General features: G+C 40.4%; 1 protein-coding gene across 3 annotated transcripts in view; it reads right to left on the reverse strand.

Moving 5' to 3' along the window:
- The window catches only part of ZCCHC7 (zinc finger CCHC-type containing 7), a 208241-nt gene that overhangs the window by 39497 nt on the left and 145620 nt on the right, over positions 1–23124 (reverse strand). For all 3 annotated transcript variants that reach the window (XM_007524131.3, XM_060199170.1, XM_060199171.1), the window contains exons 3-5: positions 11044–11087; positions 9413–9538; positions 8370–8540 (exon numbers count right to left, since the gene is read on the reverse strand). In XM_007524131.3, coding sequence (XP_007524193.1) covers positions 8370–8540; positions 9413–9538; positions 11044–11087 — 341 coding nt within the window. The remainder of the gene's footprint in view (positions 1–8369; positions 8541–9412; positions 9539–11043; positions 11088–23124) is intronic.

The raw sequence follows: 23124 nt of genomic DNA on the forward strand, positions 1-23124 counted from the left end.
AACTACTGCTATGATAACATCCATTTGGCACTCTCCATACTTCTGATGAAAAAAATGACCGTGGGGAAATTGGCATCAATAAGGTAACTGAAATAAGCGAAATCTATTATACAGCTTATTAGATGTGACTTAACCTAAGAGAAGGCTGCTGATTACAAAATGAGGGAACAAATTATAAAGAATAAATAAAAAGTACTTCTCGTAGTCCCCATACTAGAAGGAAAAATAAAGAATTCAGAAACGACTGTGAATATCTGCATGTAAGAAACATATTTCCATTCAAGTAATGTGTCTAGCTATTCAAAAACACACAGAAAATAACATTTCATCAGTAAAATCTGACCTCATATTTTATAGTTAAAATTTGGACAAAAACCACAATATTTTAATCACTGATATAAATCATTGCTCACACTACTCTCAAAGATGATATAACAGAAAAAAAAAAAAGGGTTCTGGGGGGTCAGGCGGTAGCACAGAGGGTTAAGCACATGTGGCTAGAAGCGCAAGGACCGTCGCTAAGGATCCTGGTTCAAGCCCCTGGCTCCCCACCTGCAGGAGAGTTGCTTCACAGGTGGTGAAGCAGGTCTGCAGGTGTCTATCTTTCTCTCCCCCTCTCTGTCTTCCCCATCTCTTTCCATTTCTCTCTGTCCAATTCAACAATGATGACATCAACAACAACAACAACAATAACTACAACAATAAAACAACAAGGCCAACAAAAGGGGGAAAAAAGCAAAATAAAAAATAAGAAAAAAAAGGTTTTTGAGGCAAGATTTCTTTAAAAGACTATGCATGTTTTAGATGTATAATTTCACAGCTCTTCAAAATGTTACCATACCATATCCACCACCAAACTACCAGTTCTTTCCACCAAAGTCTACTGCCCCCCCACTCCTTACAGCCCACTCCTCCTCTATAACCCCTTTCAGTAGTCTCAGTTCTGCAGTCTGAGTTGAAAGGTTTATTTTCACTTGAAAGAAACCATGCTCGATTCCCGGCTTGATTTTGTTCCCATGTTTTGCTCCTTTATACTGATACGTGCCGTGAGGAAAATCCTCCAGTACCCAAGTCCTGTTAGGAGTCATTAAAAGTTGGTTTGGTGCTTGAAAAGCTCTCCATCAGTCCTTCAAATGAGAGTGATAACTTAGTTGGACAGAGATTTAAAAAAAAATTTTTTTAGGGAGTCGGGGGCTCGAACCATGACCCTTGCGCCGGTCCTCGCACTTCTCGCCACATGTGCTTAACCCGCTGCGCTACCGCCCGACTCCCTTTTTTTTTTTAATCACAGGAGTGCTCAGCTCTGGTTTATGGTGGTGCCGGGGACTAAACCTGGGATTTTGGAACCACAGGCTTGAGAATCTTTTTGTATAACCATTACGCTATCTACTCGCCCCCACCATTCCCACTCTACCTGTGATTCTTTTATGGTCAAAAACCTGAATATATTCTACCAGTCCTTTCTGGCCTTTGGAGTGCAAACTGAGAAATCTACTGATGGTTTTATATTGGTTCCCTTACATGTGGTTCTGTTTTTCTCTTATGTTTTCAGGGGTCATTAGTTTTGAAATTTGACATTTTATGTATGTATGTGTGTATGTATGTATGTATGTATGTATGTATGTATGTATGTATGTATGTACGTATTTAATTTTACCAGAGCACTGTTCCCTCTGGCTTATGGTGGTGCTGAGAGATAAACTTGAGACCACTACTGCCTCAGGTACGTAAGCCTTTTTGCATATCTATTATGCATTTTAAATGCTGTGCTTTGGTGTAGGTCAATTTGGGTTTGTTTCATTTTAAATTTATTATTATTTGTTGCTACCAGGGTTCTTGCTGGGGACACATCCCTGAATAAATTCACAGTTGCTGATAGACTCTACTTGTGGTATTTCTCCCAAGTATTCATAGATTTTCCCGTGCGGGGCCAGGGGCTTGGGCCTGGCTCCACACTTACTGTAAAGTATGTGCTCTGCTAGTTGAGTTATCTCAGGTCCCTTTATTTGGAACTGTTAAAGCTTTCTGGATTTAAGTGTCTGTCTCCCTTACCAGTTTGGAAAAGTTCTCAGTATTATTTCTTCAAATAAGAATTCTACCTTGGGTAGGAGAATCAACTCATCACATAGGACAAGTACTTTATTGTTTGTGCATTCTAGGTTCAAGTCCTGACACCACGTGGGAGGTGTCACTCCAGTGTTGTAATGTCTCTCCCTCTATTTTGATTTAAAAAAAAAAAAAAGCAGTCCAGAATCATTGCAATCACACATGCTCAAGGCTGCAGTGAGTACCCCCCCCCCCAACACTTGCTCTCCACTATTCCAACCTTTGCGTCAGCGGGGAAGCAATTACAGAAGCCAGACCTTCCACCTTCTGCAGCCCACAACGACCCTGGGTCCATGCTCCCAGAGGGATAGAGAATGGGAAAGCTATCAGGGGAGGGGATGGGATATGGAGACTGGGTGGTGGGAATTGTGTGGAGTTGTACCCCTCCTACCCTATGGTTTTGTTAATTTATCCTTTCTTAAATAAAAAATAAATTAAAAAAAAAAGCAGTCCAGAATCATTGCAATCACACATGCTCAAGGCTGCAGCTCTGTAAACAAAAAGGGGGTAGGGGTAGAGAGAGAATTCTGTCCCTTTCTCTTTTCGGCATCACTACGGTACAACTGTGGCTCTTTTTGTTCCTCTCAATTCTCTCTCCCTATCTCCCATTCCCTTTTCACTGTCTCTTTGTTTCCATTCAAAATAAATAAATAAATAAAATATTTTTAAAAATAAGCTTATTCTTTCAGATTCCACAAAGAAAATGAAAACCTGTTATGAATCTGTTCAGTCTATCTCTGAGCAGATGACCTCACCAATCAATGTGTCCTGGAACCTCGTCTCTCCAGAGCTCTACTCCACTAGGGAAAGATAGAAACAAGCTGGGGATGTTGATTGAACTGCCAATGCCCCTGTTCAGAGAAGAAGCAATCACAGAAGCCATAATTCCCACCTTCTGCACCCCAAAAACTATTCTGATCCATACTCTCAGTGGGGGAGAAGTGATAGGAGGAAGAGGATAAGAGGGCTCTGAACTTCAGCTCCATCAGGACCTGGAGAGACATTTGGATATAGTAATAGGGTCATGAGTGGCTTGGAGGGGAAGAGAGGACTGGGCCTGAAGAAGAGGGAGCAATTATGTACAAGTCTAGACAAACAGTTGTAGAGATGATAGTTAACCCATATCTGCAACTTTAGGAGAACTGTAGTGACTTACAATGGAGGGATTGGGGATTCAGAACTCTGGTGGTGGGAACGGTGTGGAATACCCCTGTTGACATGTAGCTTTGAAAATCAGTATTACATCACTAATAATATTTTTAAAAATCTGTTCAGCCTATGGAAAGCGACTAATAATAGGTAATGAGCTATAGTTATAGGGAGAGTTGGATAGAAAGGGGAAACGTGTCAGGTTAGTTAGAGATAACTAGAAAGGATAGTGAAACTCAAAATAGGACTGTTTTTTCCCAATATAAGTGTGTTAAATTACATACTTTCTCTAGTTTAAAATATAGATTTTTTTAATCATAAAAATTTTCACATATTCATCTCCACGGTAGTTGTAGAACAGTTCCAATGAACTGTTACTAATTCTAAGCTTTATTCCCCAAACTATGAATATGTGAATTTTCAATAAACTATCATGTGTTCTGTATATACTCATCAAAAGTGTAAGAGACTCCTAAGTACAGAAATTCTTTCAATTTTCTTGGAGACAATTTGATCTCTCAAGGAAGAAAAAAAAAAAAAGCACGGTTTATAGAGCTCTTCAGTAAGTGCCTTTTTCTAAGAAAATCAATCAATCTCAGTCATAACCCTTTCTTCCAAAATTATATTTAAACACTATTAAGTTTTTGAGTGATGTATATCTAGCATAGTCTGATTTCTTTTATTCTGAAAAGTAGGCACAGTGGCTAGGGGAAATCGCTCAAGTTCCTGTTACAGCATGCACCCCAGAGTGATATGTTGGTGTCTTCCCCCCTCCCCACACTCTCTCTCTCTCTCTCATGTGAAACTCTCACATTTCATACTAAATAAAAAAATTTCAGCTGGTACAAAGTTAAGTTATTAAGAGAACTATATATTTATTTGAACACACAATGAACTTCTACTATATCTCATATACATATGATTTATAACAGTAAACATGATATTTTAGCATTGTTAGAGATGATCTTTTACATTTATTTATTTATTTATTTATTTATTTATTTATTTATTTGCCTCCAGGATTATCACTGGGGCTCAGTGCCTGCACTGCAAATTCACTGTTCCTGTGACCATTTTTTAAAATGTTTTTAATTTTTTTGGATAGGACAGAGAGAAATTGAGAGAAGAGGGAGAGAGAGAGAGAGAGATAGGTACCTGCAGACCTGCTTCACTGCTTGTGAAGTGACCCTGTTGCAGGTGGGGAACCAGGGGCTCAAACTGGGATCTTGGCACAGGTCCTTGCGCTTTGTACAATGTGCGCTTAATCTGGTGCGCTACCACCTGGCTCCCCCAGTCTTTTACTTTTAAAATTAAGCCTTCACTTCTTCAGCTGTCAATCAGTGGTCAATTGTCAACAATTTGACAACTATTTTGAGGTGCCTTGTAAATGGAAAAAAAAAGTTTAAGATTCCATTCAGGGGGTAAACTTACTACACTCATTTTTCACTCTTCTACTCTAGTTTGCTATTTTCTTACATATATCTGAATATAAGGCAGTGGTGTCTTTTGAACTAAATTCATGATTCCCTCTGGATTTCACCACTTTTCTGCTAATATTCTTTTTTTGTTTTAGAATTTAGTGCCAATTTTTTCAGACAATCAGAAATCACCACAGCACAGAGCATCCCACAGGTGAGCTATCTGGCTGGCCCGAGATAGCTGGTCTTTCAAGTAACAGCAAGGAAACCAGGTGTAGTGAGTAAGGCTGGTCTAGGAGATGGGTCATAAAGCCAGATCACATATGTCCTTGTTGGTGATTTGAAAGGACTGCTTTTTCACTCTGAGAGAGAAGTAATGAAGGGGGCCAGGTGATAGTGCACATATTACCCAGCCTATTGACCCAGGTTCGATTCCTGGCTCCCCACCTGCATGTCTTGTAGTTAGTTCATTTCAATTTCATATTAAATTGAAGTGAACTAACTAGAAGACACTTTTACTAGGTGCGCCAATCTCATACTAAATTGAAGTGAACTAACTAGAAGACACTTTTACTAGGTGCTTTATATTTCCTGGGAATTGGCGCAGGTGCCGCCATCCGAGCTGCTTGACACGATACCAGCTCTTCAAAGGGAGCTCAGCACAGCTTTACTCTCCAGGCCAAACTGAAACCATCCTGCCTTCTGCCATGTATAGGGCTTGGGATTAAGCTCTGTGTGGTCATAATAACATTTACTTATGGCCAGGCCTAGAGCCTGAGCAATAACAAAAATAATGACAAAAACCTGCACTGCACTCTGAAAGATTGATCATAATGGAACAAGCAATATCAGTAATGCAGAATTTTTCAGGAGGCTCCAATAGGAAAAATTGTTTTCCCCTTTATCTACACCACTTCCTTCAGTATTCTCCCTAAAATATAGGGAAAGATTGGTGCTTCCCACAGTGAAGGGGCCACCTTACATAGCATAATTAATAAATGGAAAGTTATGGTACCCACCTAGATACAGTGGGTCTTTTAATCTACCACCCAGTACCACGCTCCCACTTCTTTAAGAAGGAATAGTACACAAGATCCTAGGTCACACAGTGAACATACACAGAAGATGGATTCCAGCTAGAGAGCTGAACTTTATGGAGAGGCTGGCCAGGTCAGCACCACCTTGGTGCCTTCTCAGTAAGGGACAAAACAAAATTCCTTGATCAAATAATGAAACAGGTTTGATGAAAAATGGGCTGTTCAATTTGTCTAAGGCCCCCAGAAACATAATAAGCTTGAACTTTCTATGATCCATTGGCTTCTGATGCATAGGGGTAAGAGGATGGCATAAACATCGGCGGTAGTGTAGTGGGTTAAGCGCAGGTGGCGCTAAACACATGGACCAACTAAGGATCCTGGTTCGAGCCCCCGGCTCCCCACCTGCAGGGGAGCCGCTTCACAGGCGGTGAAGCAGGTCTGCAGGTGTCTATCTTTCTCTCCCCCTCTCTGTCTTCCCCTCTTCTCTCCATTTCTCTCTGTCCTATCCAACAACGACATCATCAATAATAACAACAATAACTACAACAATAATAAAAAGGGCAACAAAATGGAAAATAAACAAATAACTATTAAAAAATTAAAAAAAAAGAATATTCATTAATCAATAGGACATCTGCCTAGCACACAGGTACAGGAATAACAAAAGACACAGAAACTGCGATGTGATCTCTAGGGAGGAAAGTGCCCCTGGAATGTGACTGTTCTGTGCTGTTCTTACTTGGTGATTTTTGTTTTAATAACCAAAGCCTTGGTGATTTATGTATTAGTGACCAAAGCCTTGGTGGCTTTTGTTTTAATAATCTATACCTTGTTGGTTTTTGTTTTAATGAGCTAAGCCTTAGAGACTATAAAAATAAAGTTCGGCTTGAGTAAGACAGAGACGTCTGCTGGAGCTTGTCTCTCAGCATGTCTCTCAGTCTTCCTCATTCCATGCCGACGGCCCTCCCCCTCCAGGATACCCTAATAACCTGCTGCGGCTGGCCCCCAGCAGGAAATCTCTCAGATTAAACTAAAATTAAAAGCTAAACTAAAAGGTACTGGCTTTCAATTTTATGTATGTTTTTATTTTTATTATTTTTATTTTTTTGTATTTTTATTTATTTATTCCCTTTTTTTGCTTTGTTGTTGCTGTTATTGATGTCATTGTTGGATAGGACAGAGAGAAATGGAGAGAGCAGGGGAAGACAGAGAGGGGGAGAGAAAGACAGACACCTGCAGACCTGCTTCACCGCCTGTGAAGCGACTCCCCTGCAGGTGGGGAGCCGGGGGCTCGAACCGGGGGCTCGAACCGGGATCCTCACGAAGAGCTTCTGGGGGTGGTGAAGGGTTACAGGTCCCTTCAGTAAGAGTCAGACAGAGATGGATTAACCATGTGATTTCAAAAAGAGAAAAAGAAACGTCCATCAGTACATCTCAGCAAATTTAGGAAGGGGGCAGGGGCTGCTTTCTTGGAAGTCAGCCATAGCCTAACCCTATCTTAAAAACTTATATTCACTGGAGTTATTAATCCACAAGGCTATTTGAGATAAAGAGTTTAACATACATTACAGGCCAAAATTAAGAAGTTAAGCAGAATGAGCTACAGACTTAATTCACAGCTGATTATATAACCTTTTATAAATCATTCTTAACTGCTCTTTATTACAATTTTCTTATTTTAAAGAAGCTGTACATGCCAAAGTCTGAGTCCCTTTGCTATCACAGGCAAACAAAATCTTAAAAGAAGAAAGGCATAAAAATTACATGCTATCAAACACAGCTGCTAAACTAGAAAATATTGCTAAACAATTAAATTGACAATTTAGAGAACAATAGTATACAAAGCTAAAATAACATTGGATTTATTATGTATTAAAAAATTTCTTTCCCCTTTTCTTGCTAAGATTGTTTTTCCGACTAGGGCTTCCTATGAGCTTGATTCCACCACTACCAGTGGACTTTACTATGTTAAAGGCAGAAAAATGGGGTGGAGATAGGAGAGAAGACATATCACAGCACTGGTCTAATCACTTGCAAAGCTTCCCCTCTGCTCCCGTGTGGTAGGCCGGTGCTTGAACCCAGGTCCTCATACATGGTAAAGTGTGCACTGTACCACTCCTATGGGACTAGGAGACGATTAGCATGGGTTTAAATCATTTGTTGACATTTCCTTCTCATTCAGCAGAATTCTTATCATTATGCATAGTTTGCCTTGATCAGTGGCCAAATGGACAAGACCATGATTATTACTATTAAAAATTTTTAGTGACTTATCATGCTATTAATTAATTGTAATGAATTAGTACTCATGTTATAATCTTATCAACACGGGTTTATAAGATTACAGGGCTATAGTTCCACACCCCACCCACCACCAAAATTCTGTGATAACCCCATCTCCCACCACAATAACCACCACAGTTCTCATAAACTCTTAAAGATAGTATGGTCTCTCTCTCTCTCCCCCTCCCTTCCTCTCTTTCCCTTTCAAGTTTATGTGTTTCAATTCCCTATACTCCAGGTAGAAATCATCTGGTAGTTGGGCACATGACCCCCATTATATACAATATAAAGAAACATTCTTTTAGGTAGGCTGATAGTTACAAATTGGCACATTAGTCCCAATGCCTGACAAATCAGTTACATGTTGGATACTCACATCAGCATAATGGCCAATCATATCACACCTATCACATCGTTTTCTCCATGAAGATCTTTCCAGACATCTGTGAGTAGAAGACATAGGCAAAGAACAGTCTAGGCAAAAGCGAGCTGGGCAGGCATACTGGAGATGTCCTCTCTCAGAGCAGAGGCAGCAGGCACGAACTTTCTATGTGGTAGGAAAAAAAAATCTGTTATGTAAAATGTCAGTCTCAGATAAAATTATTTCTATCCTGCATGATTCCATTAAAAGTTATTTCCAAACTGTGATCTGAAAGAAGGTATGATCTTGAGCCCAAGTATTTAAATCAGACGTTTGAAATAAGAGCTTTAATATAAACTGCCTGCATCCTATAGTTGCAAAAGAGCCTTAGTTTGCATGTATTATCAGTTGACATTTATTTTTCCTGCCCTGTCTTGTAGGAATATTGTCTAAGAAGGACAGCAGGGTGATGAGGATCTGGAAGCTAAGTTATAGGAGAAACAGACTGAAAGAACTGCTTTGCCTGGAGAGGCAAAGAAAGAGAAAACATGAGTGGAGTCTCAAGTACTGCAAAGATGATCATTTGGAGAAGGGAGGGGTAATGGCAGACTCAATTCCTAATAGCTCCGATTGTTACAAAGGTTTGACGTAACTGTTTAACATAATTCACACTAATAAACATTTCTAGAAGGCTAAAAACTATCATTTTCTAACAGAGAAAATTATCTTAGGATGATACAAGCTATCACATAAAGTGGAAGGTTACAAGTGAAAGTTGTGCTAGGAATTCAATTTTCTAATTCTAGACATGAGAACAGAGCCACAGAGGGTGAAATGATCTACCAAAGGGTATTCAGCTGGCAACAGAAAGCAGAAACTAATTCCAGGTGTTTTTTTTTTTCTCTGATACTAAATTTATTGTTCTTCCCCTACTCTAGGCTGTGACAAGAGATTTTTAACCCATATATTGCCAAAGATTTAAATTCTAAAGCAGTAGAGTGCTAGCCCTCACATTCTGACTTTAACAATGTGGAAAAAATTTACATTTTTTCACATACTTGTGGAAAAGGGCAGTTTTTTGACAAATGGCCACGTTTGTCACAATTTCTGCAGGTAACATTTTTGTTGGCTGAATAGTATCGGTTGGTCCATCTTCCAGATGATCTGTTATTACATATCCGAGCCTAAGAGGAAAAATAATACTGGAATTAAAAACAAAACAAAACTATAATCAAGTAAAGAAAGAACATACACTGATCAAAGCAAGAGAATGAACAATCACAGTTTCTTCAGTTCAGCTAGTGACATTTATCTTCTCTTAAAAGGAGTTGAAGGAACTCAGAAGGGAATACCATGAAGATGACTCTACATTTCTTCCCTAACCCTTTCATACATACTTTGTTATATGGCACATTTCTGTAGCTTTCTTTACTATGGCCTACGTCCCATGAGGACACTGATAGACATCGTTTAGATATTCTGGTGGCATTAGGAATATTTGAACACACGCTACACATTTATCTAAATTAAAAGCTTGTTTATATATTTAGTTAGGAAATGGTATTTTATGAGTTTATCTTTTATAAAGTTAGAAAAACACATGGCTAGCTACTAGACACATTTCTTTTTCTGAACAGCCCAGGGTTAGTTACTGGCTATGAGCTAGATGTTATTTACTTATTTTTCCATTTTTATAAATTTATTTTTATGAGGGAAAGAGACCGAGGCCTGAGCCCAGTATCAGCCATATGTGGCACCAGGGATCAAACTCAAGGTCTCCTGCTTGACGGTTTGTCCTCTATCTGCTACCCACCTGCATCTACTCTTTTTCAATGTGGACATCATTTCTGAGAGAAAACAAGATCATTTTATCCCAAGAGAATCGTCTGAAGGTCCATTTGACCTATACAGTGATCCCAGCCTAGCTGTTCCATATACCAACTAAAATATAGTATCTTGTAAGAGAGTATTGGAAATCATGTTCCATGTAAATGCCAACCATGCTTTTATCTGGCTTGGTAGCATTCCTCTATCTTTGAAAAAGTTTTCATCTTTCATTTGTTATTTGTTGTTGGTCTGGCAAACTAGGCCCCAAGTATTTAGAATCTAACTCGAAAAACTCTTCTACCAAGTTGTAAAATTAGCATCTTTTCTAGCCATCTGCCACAATTAAAGCTGATAATTGACAAAGACAAACAGCTGCCACATCCTAAATATAGACTAACCATTTCCTCACACTGAAGAAGCAGCTATTTCCTGTGTGAGCGGACTCACCATGACAGCGAAGAGCAGAAGGGGAAGAGGACTCAATCACTATGGCAGATAATTGACAAAAAGTAAGCTTGAACCAAGCTTTGGAAAATTCAAGCAAGTACATATTTAAAAACAAACAAAAAACTTTTTATTTAAGGATAATGGTACTACATTTCTCCCCCCGAATTAATTGTTTTTTCTTTATTGGGGGATCAACGGTTTACAGTCGACAATACAGTTTTCCACATAACAACCCTCTCTAGGTCCTCCTCCACCATCATGTTCCTGAACCCCCACCCCTACTCCAGAGTCTTTTACTTTGGTGCAATATGTATAACATTTTTTTTAAAGTTTACTAAGCTATCATGAGATGAATTAAAACTTTAATCAAAAGAAATAATCTATTACTCATAATTCAAAATCAATTTGTCTTTACCTCAATGTCTTTGTCACTGATGAACCAGTTTACTTCATCTTCTCCTATGAAACAAAGATAATGTTATTAGATCTTCATACCTTCAAAGTACTTATATACTGACAACTATCCAATTTGCAGGTACTCTAATTGATTCCCAAAGGTGAAGTGTGAACACTGAAAACAACCCTTGCCTTAGCTCCATTACTTATGTGACACTAAACACTCTCAGTTTCGTTACCTGTGAAGTGGTAATTAAAGTACTTACCAAGCTTACCTCAAAAATACCAAGAGAATCAAATGAGGCCAAAGGGGTTTTGAAAACATCAAACTATAATAATGATTAAAAAAAATCTTTTCCTTTCCTCTTTCCTTCCTTAACCAGAGCACTGCTGAGCTCTGATTTATGATGGTGCAGGGGAATGAACCTGGGACTTTGGAGCCTCAGGAATGAGAGTCTGTTTGCATAACCATTATGCTATCTACCCTGTCCCCAAAATCTTTATTGATTTATTGGATAGAGACAACCAGAAATCAAGAGAGAAAGGGTGATGGGGGAGGGGCACAGGTGTACTGCAGTTGGTTTAAGTGCACATGGCGCGAAGTCCAAGGACCAGTGTAAGGATCCTGGTTCGAGCAGCTCCCCACCTGCAGAGGGGTCGCTTCATAGATGGTGAAGCAGGTCTGCAGGTGTCTATCTTTCTCTACCCCTCTCTGTCTTCTCAATCCTCTCTCAATCCTATCCAACAATGACAGTAATAACAAAAAGGGAAAAAATGGCCTCCAGGAGCAGTGGATTCGTAGTGTAGGCACCGAGCCCCAGCAATAACCCTGGAGGCAAGAAAAAAAAGAGAGAGAGAGAGAGAGGGAGAGAGACCGAGACCTGTAACACTGCTTCACCACACAAAGCTTTCCCCTTACAGGTGGGGACCAAGGGGTCGAACCTGGGTCCTTGCTCATAGTAACATGTGCACTCAACCTATGCACCACCATCAGTTCCTATAAATAGTTACTTAAAAAAAAAAAATCATCAATGAGACCATATAGCAGATTTACAAAGAAACTATCTGCATCTCCCTTAACAGACTTAGGTAATGTTATGACATTCAGCCGCTAGTGTTAACTCTCACCCCTCGCCCCCATCTTGATTTGTCAAGTGACTGACCTTCAGTATCAGGACACTTTCCATAATAGTATAAACAGGTACCAGACTCTTCCATTCTACTATGTACAAATGTCATTATTATTGTTATTTTCAAAGCAGTATTGGAACCTAGCGCATGCACAATACCAATGTCCTGGGCAATTTATTCTTGAGGTTAGACAAAGAGAGAGAGGGGGAAGAGACACCTCACAGTGTCTCACAGTGAACAGTGTCACTCACTGTTCCACTATTCATGGAATCCTCTGGTGTCCCATGGCAAGGCACCTACTCTACCAAGTAAGTCATCTTCCAATACTGAATCCTTTTCAAGTAGGTATAAAAATCTTTACTTCTGGCTAGATGGTGATTTATTCCTAAGTGAGTCTTCCTACACATTGCCTTTTCTCCTGTTAATTCACAGTCTCCTACCTTTCAAATGTAGGAAGGTATAGGAAATGGTTTTCCTTTTAATATCAGTATTAACTTCATTTCCCAATGAAGTTGAATTTATTAAACAGCAGAAAACAAACAAAAGACCTCTGAATAGCTGCTTGGGATTAGAGCTACATATTTGGCACTGTATTTTATATAACATTAAAAAATAGTGAAATAAGAGCAAAATAAGGGGGGGGGAGGCTAAATACCTAGGAGCCATTGATTTATCTAAAAATACAACCGCCATGATGGGGAAGCGAATTTTTCTTTCTTTTTTCTTATCAGTGGTTTTCTTCTCTTTGAACTGCCCCTTTACAAACTTGCAAAAGGCTGCTATTCCTTTGGTTCACTCATGGTCAAGGAGGCAGGTACACATGACGAATGCAGAAGCTAAATATCCACAAAGGACGGAAAGATCCCCCAGGCCCCCCCCCCCAAGGCAAAACGAAGATTTCCTCCTTCCTCTATCTTGAAAACACAAACCAAGCTTGACTCTTTTTTTGAAACGAATTTTGAAGAGACATGAAGTAATCTACATTTTCCCAGGCCAACCACAAGTAAGTGTCTAGAGATACATTTTAAAATAAAATAGTTTTACTAAGAAAACCAAGAGGCTGCCGTATAAAAAGACCAATCCACAGGAGAGCAGTGATGCTGTGCTGATGATTATTTCCTTTGTAGAATTTGGAGGCTGCATCCATATACTGAGAGTGGAGAATACATTAAATAGCTGCAGCTTCTCTTCCTTCATCATCACCATCCAGATACTATTCTTTCATTCAAAGGATTCATCTAGGAAGCATGGCTTTGCTGTAACTTTCAGAGCTAGCTTTTGTATCTTAATGTTCTTCATTATTAATATTTAAAATGACCGCTTAAAATCACTTTAGTTATAAAAAATGATTCAATACTGTCTTGAAAAAAAATGAAATCCCAAACCAATAAAAAACAAAATAGCAACCTTTATCACCTTCATCCCTCCAAAATTTACACAACAGAGAATAGGGTTGAGGGGAGGAACAGCTTGACAGGGGAGACTGACTTCATTTAGACCGTTTTAATATTCCTGTGGAAGAATTAAAAACTACCCTAGGTTATGTATTAACCCTTCTCAACAAATACAGTATATTTTTACTGTAGAAACTGTCAATAAATACACAGAATAGGTTTCAAGTAGCTGTGAAAATCAGACTTCTTGAGTAGTAACAAAGACATTAGCTAAGGATATATCAGCCAAGTCTTGGCCGGCCCTATCCATGGTTCCAGCTGCCCTTGCCCTTTCTCATTTGCACCTAACTCCAAACTTTAACTCAAGGGAAGCTTTGTCTAAAGGCAACACATTACAACCTCCACAGGCTTCCAATTCTCTACTTTCCCAAATTCTGGATACAGGACTTAGGAAAACTCAAAACCAAAACCTGTACTCTACTCACAGACTTATCTTCATTTGCTGTGCTGTGCTAGATAGTTATTTACTCTCTCTTGGTCTGTATAGTCGTGGGTTGGATTAATTACATCATATCTACAACATCAAGTTTCTAGGATTCTATTACATTTTCTTTCACTGCTGGAATCAAATCTATTATCACCTACTCTGCATTACCTACCAACACAGGTGATTTAAAGACAAGTTTTGAGGTCCAGAAGGTGGCTCACAGACTAGAGCACATGCCTTACCATTCCTCAGGCCCTGGGTTCAAATACAGGCACGATATGAAAGCACCAAGGACAGAACCAATGGAATACTATGAATAGTGGAGGAATGCTTTGGAGCTACACTGAATCTTCTGCCTCTCATTCTTCTTTTTTTTGGTCTCTCATGAGACAAAAGAAAGAATAAGATAAGACAAAATCAAAATGCTACATTCAATTGAGAGGGAAAATAGATAATGTCTGTATTTAACAAAGACAAGTCACAGAAGAGTGCACCAAAAAGGAAACTTTACTGCAATATAATTTATACTATAAAATATGCTTACATAAAAAACAGAGGATGAAGAATTTTGACAAATGTATGTATCTGTGTAACTACAAAAACAAAAGAACTCAAATGCAGAACATTTCCATCATTCCAAAATGTTACCTTGTGCACATCTGCAGCCAATCCCTGACCTCAGGCAACCACTGATTTGCTTTCTGTCACGATAGATTGATTTTGCCTGTTCTAGAACTGAATATAAATAGATTCACACACTATGCTCCATTCTGGCAAGTTTCTCTCACTGTATGTAAGATTCATTCATGTTGTTAGGCAGTAGTAGTTTGTTCCTTCCCTATTGTTGAGCAGTATTCTCCTGGATATACCTATATGCCTAGTTGTTAATTCTAAGGTTTTTGTAATTACAAAGCAGAAACAACAGTATAGATTTCCAGGGCAACCTAGTCATAGAAAAATGGATCAAAGAGAAAAACAAATGGATCAAATAGAAAACAAATAATACAACAAAATAACTCAAACAAATTTCATCAGAGACCATCTGGGATTTGTGGTAAAGAGAGAACATTACTATCTCATCAATGTGTCCTGGAACCCCACCTCTCTAGAGCCCTACCCTACTAGGGAAAGATAAAAAACAGGCTGGGAGTATGGACTGACCTGCCAATGCCCATGTCCAGTGGAGAATCAATTGCAGAAGCCAGACCATCCACCGTCTGCACCCCATAATGGTACTGGGTCCATGCTCCCAGAGGTATAAAGAACAGGACAGTTTCCAATGGAAGGGATGGGATATGGAACTCTGGTGGTGGGAATTTTGTGGAACTGTACCCCTCATATCCTATGGTCTTGTCAATCATTATTAAATCAATAAAAATTAACTAACTTGTTGGATAGTATGCCAGCTCCCCCTGGCTTCTGCTTAACCATATGCCTATATAGGGATAGATTTAATCCCATTCAAAGCTTTGGTCTATTTACATAAATCACTTTTACATTTACATAAAGCACTCCAGGGCATTGGTGGTTCAGTGATAGGATTCTCGCCTGCTCCGCCCCCTCCTTGTCACACTCTGATTTTCACCAGTCACTTTTCTCTCCACCCTCTCTATATCACATCCTGTTTCCACCCTACTTGGAGAGTATAAAAACAGCTGCTCTTCTGATTAAAGACACTTGGAAATTGCTTTCCGGCTCCGAGAGTTCCAGAGTGTATCTCCTGCGAAGTTAGTGCGGCACGAGTTCCTGATCCCTCTCCCACGCAGCAGCCTAGATCGGCTCCAGTTGAGTTCTCTCCAACCCAGAGAGCACTAGCTCGGGAAGAAGCACCCTCAGGCTATCCCGGCACTAACTGATTAATTAATTAAAACATCACTAAGAATTGTTGACTGCATACAGACAGCAGGAGCAAGAGGGGAGGGACAGAAGGACTCAGTCAGAAACAGGACACTGCATTGCCTGCATGTGCCATATTTACAACTGCTTCAAATGCATGTGACAGACTTAAAAGGTCCATGTGGAACCATTCAGGAATTGAGCAAACTAAGAAAAGGATTGCCATTTAGAGCTGTAGAAGTCACAGGCTCCTCAATATATCCCAGAGAGTAATTCAGAGGGAACAAGGAACTGAATACTGTACCCTTGTGGAATCAGGGAAGTCATCAAAACTCTGAGGTGCTCCAGTGACCACAGAGACTTTGGTAATCAGGGTAAGAATGCTCTACAGGCAAGAAAAATGACTTTGACCTCACAGCAGAGTTCCTACTTTCAGATATCAGTCTGAGAAGAGAAGGAGGTCTGAGATTTCATACCCTGCCCCTGACTAGCACTTTCTTTAAGGTACATCAGGCACTATAATATTATGTCACATCTTCAAAATTCCTCTCCTCTCTCCACATCTCACATACAAAGCAGATCCTAGCAGTACCAATGGCCAGCAAAAAAAACCAAAACAGGTGGGCAAAACTAGGATAATACTGCTTCTGCAAAACCAAGATGATGACCAGAAGAGTTATCAGAGAAAGAATTTAGGAAATATATTGTCAGGAAATTTGAAGAAATACAAAGCTCTCAAGTTAATTTGGAAAATGGATTAAGAAAATTCATAACTTCAAAGATTCACTGGAAAATGGAAAACTTGAAAATCGAGATATGAAGAACACTTTGAATGTATTCCAGTCTCAAATAGCAAGTCAAGGAAGTAGACTTACCCATGTAGGAGAGAAAAATATCAGAAATAGGAGACAATATGGTCACACTGTAGGAGTTGGAGAAAAAAGGTTTAGGAAAAATGAAGCAGCACACGTGAGTGACACGGCACCTGGGGAAGTTCTGGTGCTATGTGGTTTTCAAAGAACTTTACTAATACTACTAAGTTGTTGAAATTACTGGCATGTAGATGCTCATAATAGTCTTGCTGTTTACTTTCTCTGTTAATTATTATTATTATTAATCAGAGCACTTCTTCAGTTCTGCGTTATGATGGTGCCAGGGACTGAACCTGGGACCACTGATACCTTGGCCATAATATTCTGATGCACTACTGATGGTGCTATCCATGGCTTGGTCTCATTTTTCTCTCATTTGTCTAATTTGAAAGTCTATTCATTCTAAACCTAATATTGAATATTTCAGTTCCAGAAGTACCACTTGTTTTTTCAAATTTCTAGTTATTTTATCTTTCTTTTCAATCTCAGTGAATAGTTCTAACAGTTGTTTTAAAGTCTGTGTGCTTGACGGGGCCGGGTGGTGGCGCACCTGGTTAAGTGTACATGTTATAGTGCTCAAGGACTTGGGTTTGAGACCCTGGTCCCCACCTGCAAGGGGAAAGCTGTGCTACTGGTGAAGCAGGGCTGCAGGTATCTAAAGATAAAAAAATTAAAAAAAAAAAAAAGTCTGTGCTTGAGATCTCGGAGGTAGCACAGAAAGTAGTGCACTGAGCTTGGAAGCATGAGGTCCTGAATTTAATCCCTGGAATCCCATATGCCAGAGTGATGCTCTGTTTATTCCTCTCTCCTTCTCTACTCTAACTTGTGTTAATAAGTAAATTTTAATAAGCAAAGTCTGTGTGATAGTTTTATCATCTTTGCCATTACAATTCTTATATGACTGATTGTTCTCCTGATTGTGTATGACATTTTTAAAAAAATTTCTTTATTGGGTGATTAGTGGTTTACAGTTGACAGTAAAAGATAATACTTTGTACATGCATAACACATAACATTTCCCAATTTTTCATGTAACGATTCAACACCCACTAGGTCCTCTTCTGACATCATGAACCAAGACCCAAACCCTCCCCCTTGACTCCAAAGTTTTTTTCACTTTGGTGCAATAGTGTGTGTGACATTTTCTTGCTTCCTTAAATGCTTAGTAATATATTTCTAATACTTATAGTTATTGTAAATGTTAGACTATTGAATGTTGGAGCTGTGGTTTTTTTTTTTTTTTTTTTCTTTTTCTCCAAGGTTATCACAGGCTCAGTGACTACACTACGAATCCACTGCTCCTGGTAGCCATTTTTCATTTTTATTGGATAGGATAGAGGGAAATCAAGAGGGGATGGGAAGACAGAGAGGGAAAGAAAGACAGGGATCTGCAGACCGGCTTCACAACTTGTGAAGCTATCCCCCTGTAGGTAGGGTGCCAGGGTCTCAAACTGGGATCCTTGTGCAGGGCCTTCTGCTTCACACTATGTGTGCTTAACTCAGTGTGGCGCCGCCCGACCCCCGGGATTGTGTTTTTTCACTTAAAAAAAAAGTACTAGGGGAGTCGGGTGGTAGCGCAGTGGGTTAAGCGCATGTGGCGCAAAGCGCAAGGACCAGCATAAGGATCCCAGTTTGAGCCCCTGGCTCCCCACCTGCAGGGGAGTCACTTCACAGGCGGTGAAGCAGGTCTGCAGGTGTCTATCTTTCTCTCCCCGTCTTCCCTTCCTCTCTTCATTTCTCTCTGTTCTATCCAACAACCTATCCAACACCGGCGACATCAATAACAATAATAACTACAACAATAAAACAACAAGGGCAACAAAAGGGAATAAATAAATATTTAAAAAAGTATTAGACTCTGTTTTACACTGATAAGAAGTTAAATGACTTAGAGATTAGATTGAGTCTTTTGAAACTTTTAAGGCGTTGTGAGGACAGTCCAGAATGATCTTTAGGGCTACCCAAGATAGTAAATAGAAGATGCTGTTTAACATTATTAACAATGAATGACCAGAATATTTCATCTTCTGATGTGCCCTTCAATATACAGATATCTCACAGGTAAATTATAATTACCAAAAAAAAAAAAAAAAAAGATTTCTCTCCATTTTTGTGTTTCTCTTAAAAAATAAATAGCTGTATTTCTCTTTTTCGTATTTTATGTTTCAATGATTTATGTCACAGCCTATTTTTCAAAAGAATTTATTTATTAGAAAGAGAGGTGGGGAGAGAAGGAGGGAGGGAAGAGGTGGGGAGGGAAAGGGATTGAATCTGGGAGCACACAGCTTCAAGCATGAAAGTTGTTTGCATAACCATATTTGCCCAGCCCTAGAATTACATTTCTTTTCTTTTTTTTCTAAACTTTTATTTTTTCCCTTTTGTTGCCCTTGTTGTTTACTGTCGTTGTTGTTGCTGTCACTCTTGTTGGATAGGACAGAGAAATCGAGAGATGGGGAAGACAGAGAGGGGGAGAGAAAGATAGACACCTGAAGACCCGTTTCACCGCCTGTGAAGCGACTCCTCTACAGGTGGGGAGCTGAGGGCTTGAACCAGGATCCTTACTCTGGTCCTTGAGCTTGGTACCATGAGCGCTTAACCCGCTGCACCACCGCCCAGCTCCCTAGAATTACATTTCTAATTGAAATGTGAATACATTCTGCTCTGACAGCGAAATGTAAAATTTCTCTATGTGTCAGTGTGAATCTTCCATAAAATAGACCTTACTCATCCTCCTAGCTTCATCTTCTTGATCCCAGTGCCATGGCTATGCCTAATTATTTTCCCTAGTGTATTTATTCTGCTGTTTTCTTCCATGATAACTACTAGTGCATATTCCCTGAAATACAAATGCATAGCTGGTATGTCCGTCCTATGGGACAACTGCAGTGTGGGTGTGGGTTCGGATTCTGCAAATCAACAAGCAGCTTGGAAGGGTATTTGACAATTCAACAAAGTTTTTTGCCACAAACGATTCCAAATTAGTATCAGGTTCCACAAGTTAAAGACTCAGTGTTCTAAGACCACCCTCCATTCCAGACACTGTTTAGAAGCTCACCTAGTTACCCGTGCTTTTGACCACAGATCAGAGTCCCATAACTCACTCTTCAGATTTCAGGTGCTCACAGTAAGCTCACTAAGTATGTACTTTTGACTAACATTAAATAAGGGTTTCTCAGGACAGCCTCCTCAGATCCAATTTATTTGCTAGAATGGCATACACAATTCTGGTCATTTACTCACCAGAACACTGACTTGTTAGGAAGTATATGATCACTGGCCAAAGGAAGACCCAACACTGGCCGCCAGCTATAGACCAATTTCTCTCCTCTCCGTGTGTTACAAACTCCTTGAGAGGCTGCTTCTGTCACGTATTTCTCCTCTTACAGAGAAATTCCTATCACCCGCCCAAGCTGGTTTCCGCCCAGGAAGATCTACCTGCGAACAAGTCCTGGCCCTCTCAACTTACACTGAAAATGGATTCCAGAAGAATTTAAAGACGGGTGTTGTCTTTGTTGATCTCACAGCAGCCTATGACAGAGTTTGGCACCGTGGTCTCCTAGTCAAGATCTCAAGATGCCTGCCTCCATGGGTGGCCAACACTATATCGTTTCTTCTCCAAAACAGAAGATTCTGGGTGCATCTGGGTGACAAGTCTAGCAGATGGAGACTTGTCTCAAGTGGCCTCCCCCAGGGCTCTGTTCTAGCTCCTACGCTATTTAATATTTACATCAATGACCTCCCAGAAACTTCTTCAAGGAAGTTCATCTACGCCAATGACATCTGCTGTGCAACTCAGGCATCCAAGTTTGACATCCTCGAGGAAACACTCACGAAAGACATGTCTCTGATATCTGATTACTGTAAAAAATGGTGACTAATCCCTAGCACTGCAAAAACGGTATCATCTGTTTTCCATCTACACCATGCCTCTGCCTCGTGTGAGCTTAATGTGCAGCTTGATGATACGAGAATCCGGCATGAAGCCCAGCCAGTCTATCTTGGTGTTACTCTCGATCGCACCCTGTCATTTCACGAACATCTCATAAAAACTGCAGCTAAGGTGGGTGCGAGGAATAACATCATTGCAAGACTGGCCAGCTCCTCATAGGGCGTGAGCACTTCCACACTACGATCATCATCTCTGGCATTATGCTATTCCACTGCAGAATACTGTGCCCCAGTATGGTTCCGTAGCGCCCATGTCCACTTGGTCGATTCCAAATTATATTCCTCCATGAGGATCATTTCTGGAACCATCCGTTCCACCCCGGTTCCATGGCTGCCAGTTCTTAGCAACATCGCCCCGCCAGATGTTTGTCGGGATGCGGCATCATCTAAGTTCATTTCCCACGTCTACGCTCGACCGGACCTGCCAATATACGCGGATATCTTCGCCCACCCTGTCCAACGCTTGATGTCTCGTCACCCAATCTGGTCTCCTACGCCTACACTGAACTTCTCTGTTCCAGACTCTTGGAAACAGAGTTGGCAGTCGGCTGAGGTAAAGAACAAACACCTCATCACAGACCCCTGCAAGCGTCAACCCGGCTTTGACCTAGCACGTTATGATCGGGCCCTCCTCAATCGCTATCGAACAGGCCATGGCCGGTGCGCCGCTATGTTCCATCGCTGGGGAGCCAGAGACGACCCAAACTGCCCCTGCGGCTCCAGACAGACTATGACCCACATAGTCCACGACTGCCACCTCTCCAGATTCAAAGGAGGCCTCGAAACTTTACATCAGGCTCAACCGGACGCTGTTGACTGACTACGGAAGAAGGGCAAACGCTGGAAGAAGAAGACTGGACACATGGAAGAGGTATGGGGAAAAGGTGGGATCCCTATGCTCTCTCCAGGCACACTCTCTACAGTCTTCACATGTTCACTAACCCAGAAACCTTCTGGACCTTGTCCTCCAGGGTTTTATGAAGGATTCATTACAAGGCATGAGTAATTACCTCAATGGCCACTGGCAATTGAATTTAACCTCCAGCCCATCTCCCTTCCCCAGAAGTGTAGGGATGAGACTTTTAGTCCCACCTATTCATGTTGGTTTCTCTGGCATCAACCCTCATTTTCAGATGTTTTCCATGTTATCTTCCATAACACAGTAAACACTGAATTAAACATTTAGGATAGGATAGTATAGGGATTTTGGGAACTGTAAGCCCCACCCCCCAAAAAATGAAGACTGAATACGTATGAAAATGACATTCTGGCCATCTGATTATGTATTCACATAAATCACAATATTACAAGTCACTCAATAATTTTATTTACTTAAAACTGGGATTGGGGGGCCGGGTGGTGACACACCTGGTTGAGCGCACACGTTGCAGTGCACAAGGACCCAGGTTTGATTCCCCAGTCCCCATCTGCACTGCTTCATGAGTGGTGAAGCAGTGCTGCAGGTGTCTCTCTGTCTCTCTCTCTCTCTCTCACTCCCTACCCTCTCAATTTCTGGCTGTGTCTATCAAATAAATAAAGATTAAAAATTGTAAAAAACAAAAACAAAACATGGGATTGGATCTTCAAGTCACTAATAATATTTGACTTCATTCATTAGGATCTTTTTAAAAAATAATACGCAGAGGGAGTCGGGCTGTAGCGCAGCGGGTTAAGCGCAGGTGGCGCAAAACACAAGGACCGGCATAAGGATCCCGGTTCAAACCCCGGCTCCCCACCTGCAGGGGAGTCGCTTCACAGGCGGTGAAGCAGGCCTGCAGGTGTCTATCTTTCTCTCTCCCCCTCTGTCTTCCCCTCCTCTCTCCATTTCTCTCTGTCCTATCCAACAACGACAACAACAACAATAACTACAACAATAAAACAACAAGGGCAACAAAAGGGAATAAATAAAAAAAATAAATATTAAAAAATATATATAAAAAATAATACGCAGAATGCACTTTTTAAATATTTTATTTATTTTCCTTTTTGTTGCTCGTGTTTTTTCTTAAATTGTTGTTGTGGTTATTATTATTGTTGTTATTGATGCTGTCGTTGCTGGATAGGACAGAGAAAAATGGAGAGAGGAGGGGAAGATAGAGAGGGGGAGACCTGCTTCACCACTTGTGAAGCGATCCCCCCGCAGGTGGGGAGCCAGGGGCTCGAACTGGGATCCTTATGCTTCGTGCCATGTGTGCTTAACCCAATGCGCTACAGCCCAGCCTCCAGGATCTTCTTTTATAGCCCTTTGAAAGCAAAGATGAACCTCTCAGTTTTGCTAACACACTGCCTAGACTTGAACCACATCATGTCCACCTTAATATTTTCCAAACACAAAAGTACCATTGCTGAACTGTCATAGTACTCATGTTTACTGAATAAATTACTGAAATAACAGTTCCTCTTTTGATTTCTTTCTGGTAGAAGTATTTTCT

Source organism: Erinaceus europaeus, chromosome 10 (assembly GCF_950295315.1).
Source record: "Erinaceus europaeus chromosome 10, mEriEur2.1, whole genome shotgun sequence".
Classification (NCBI taxonomy): domain Eukaryota; kingdom Metazoa; phylum Chordata; class Mammalia; order Eulipotyphla; family Erinaceidae; genus Erinaceus; species Erinaceus europaeus.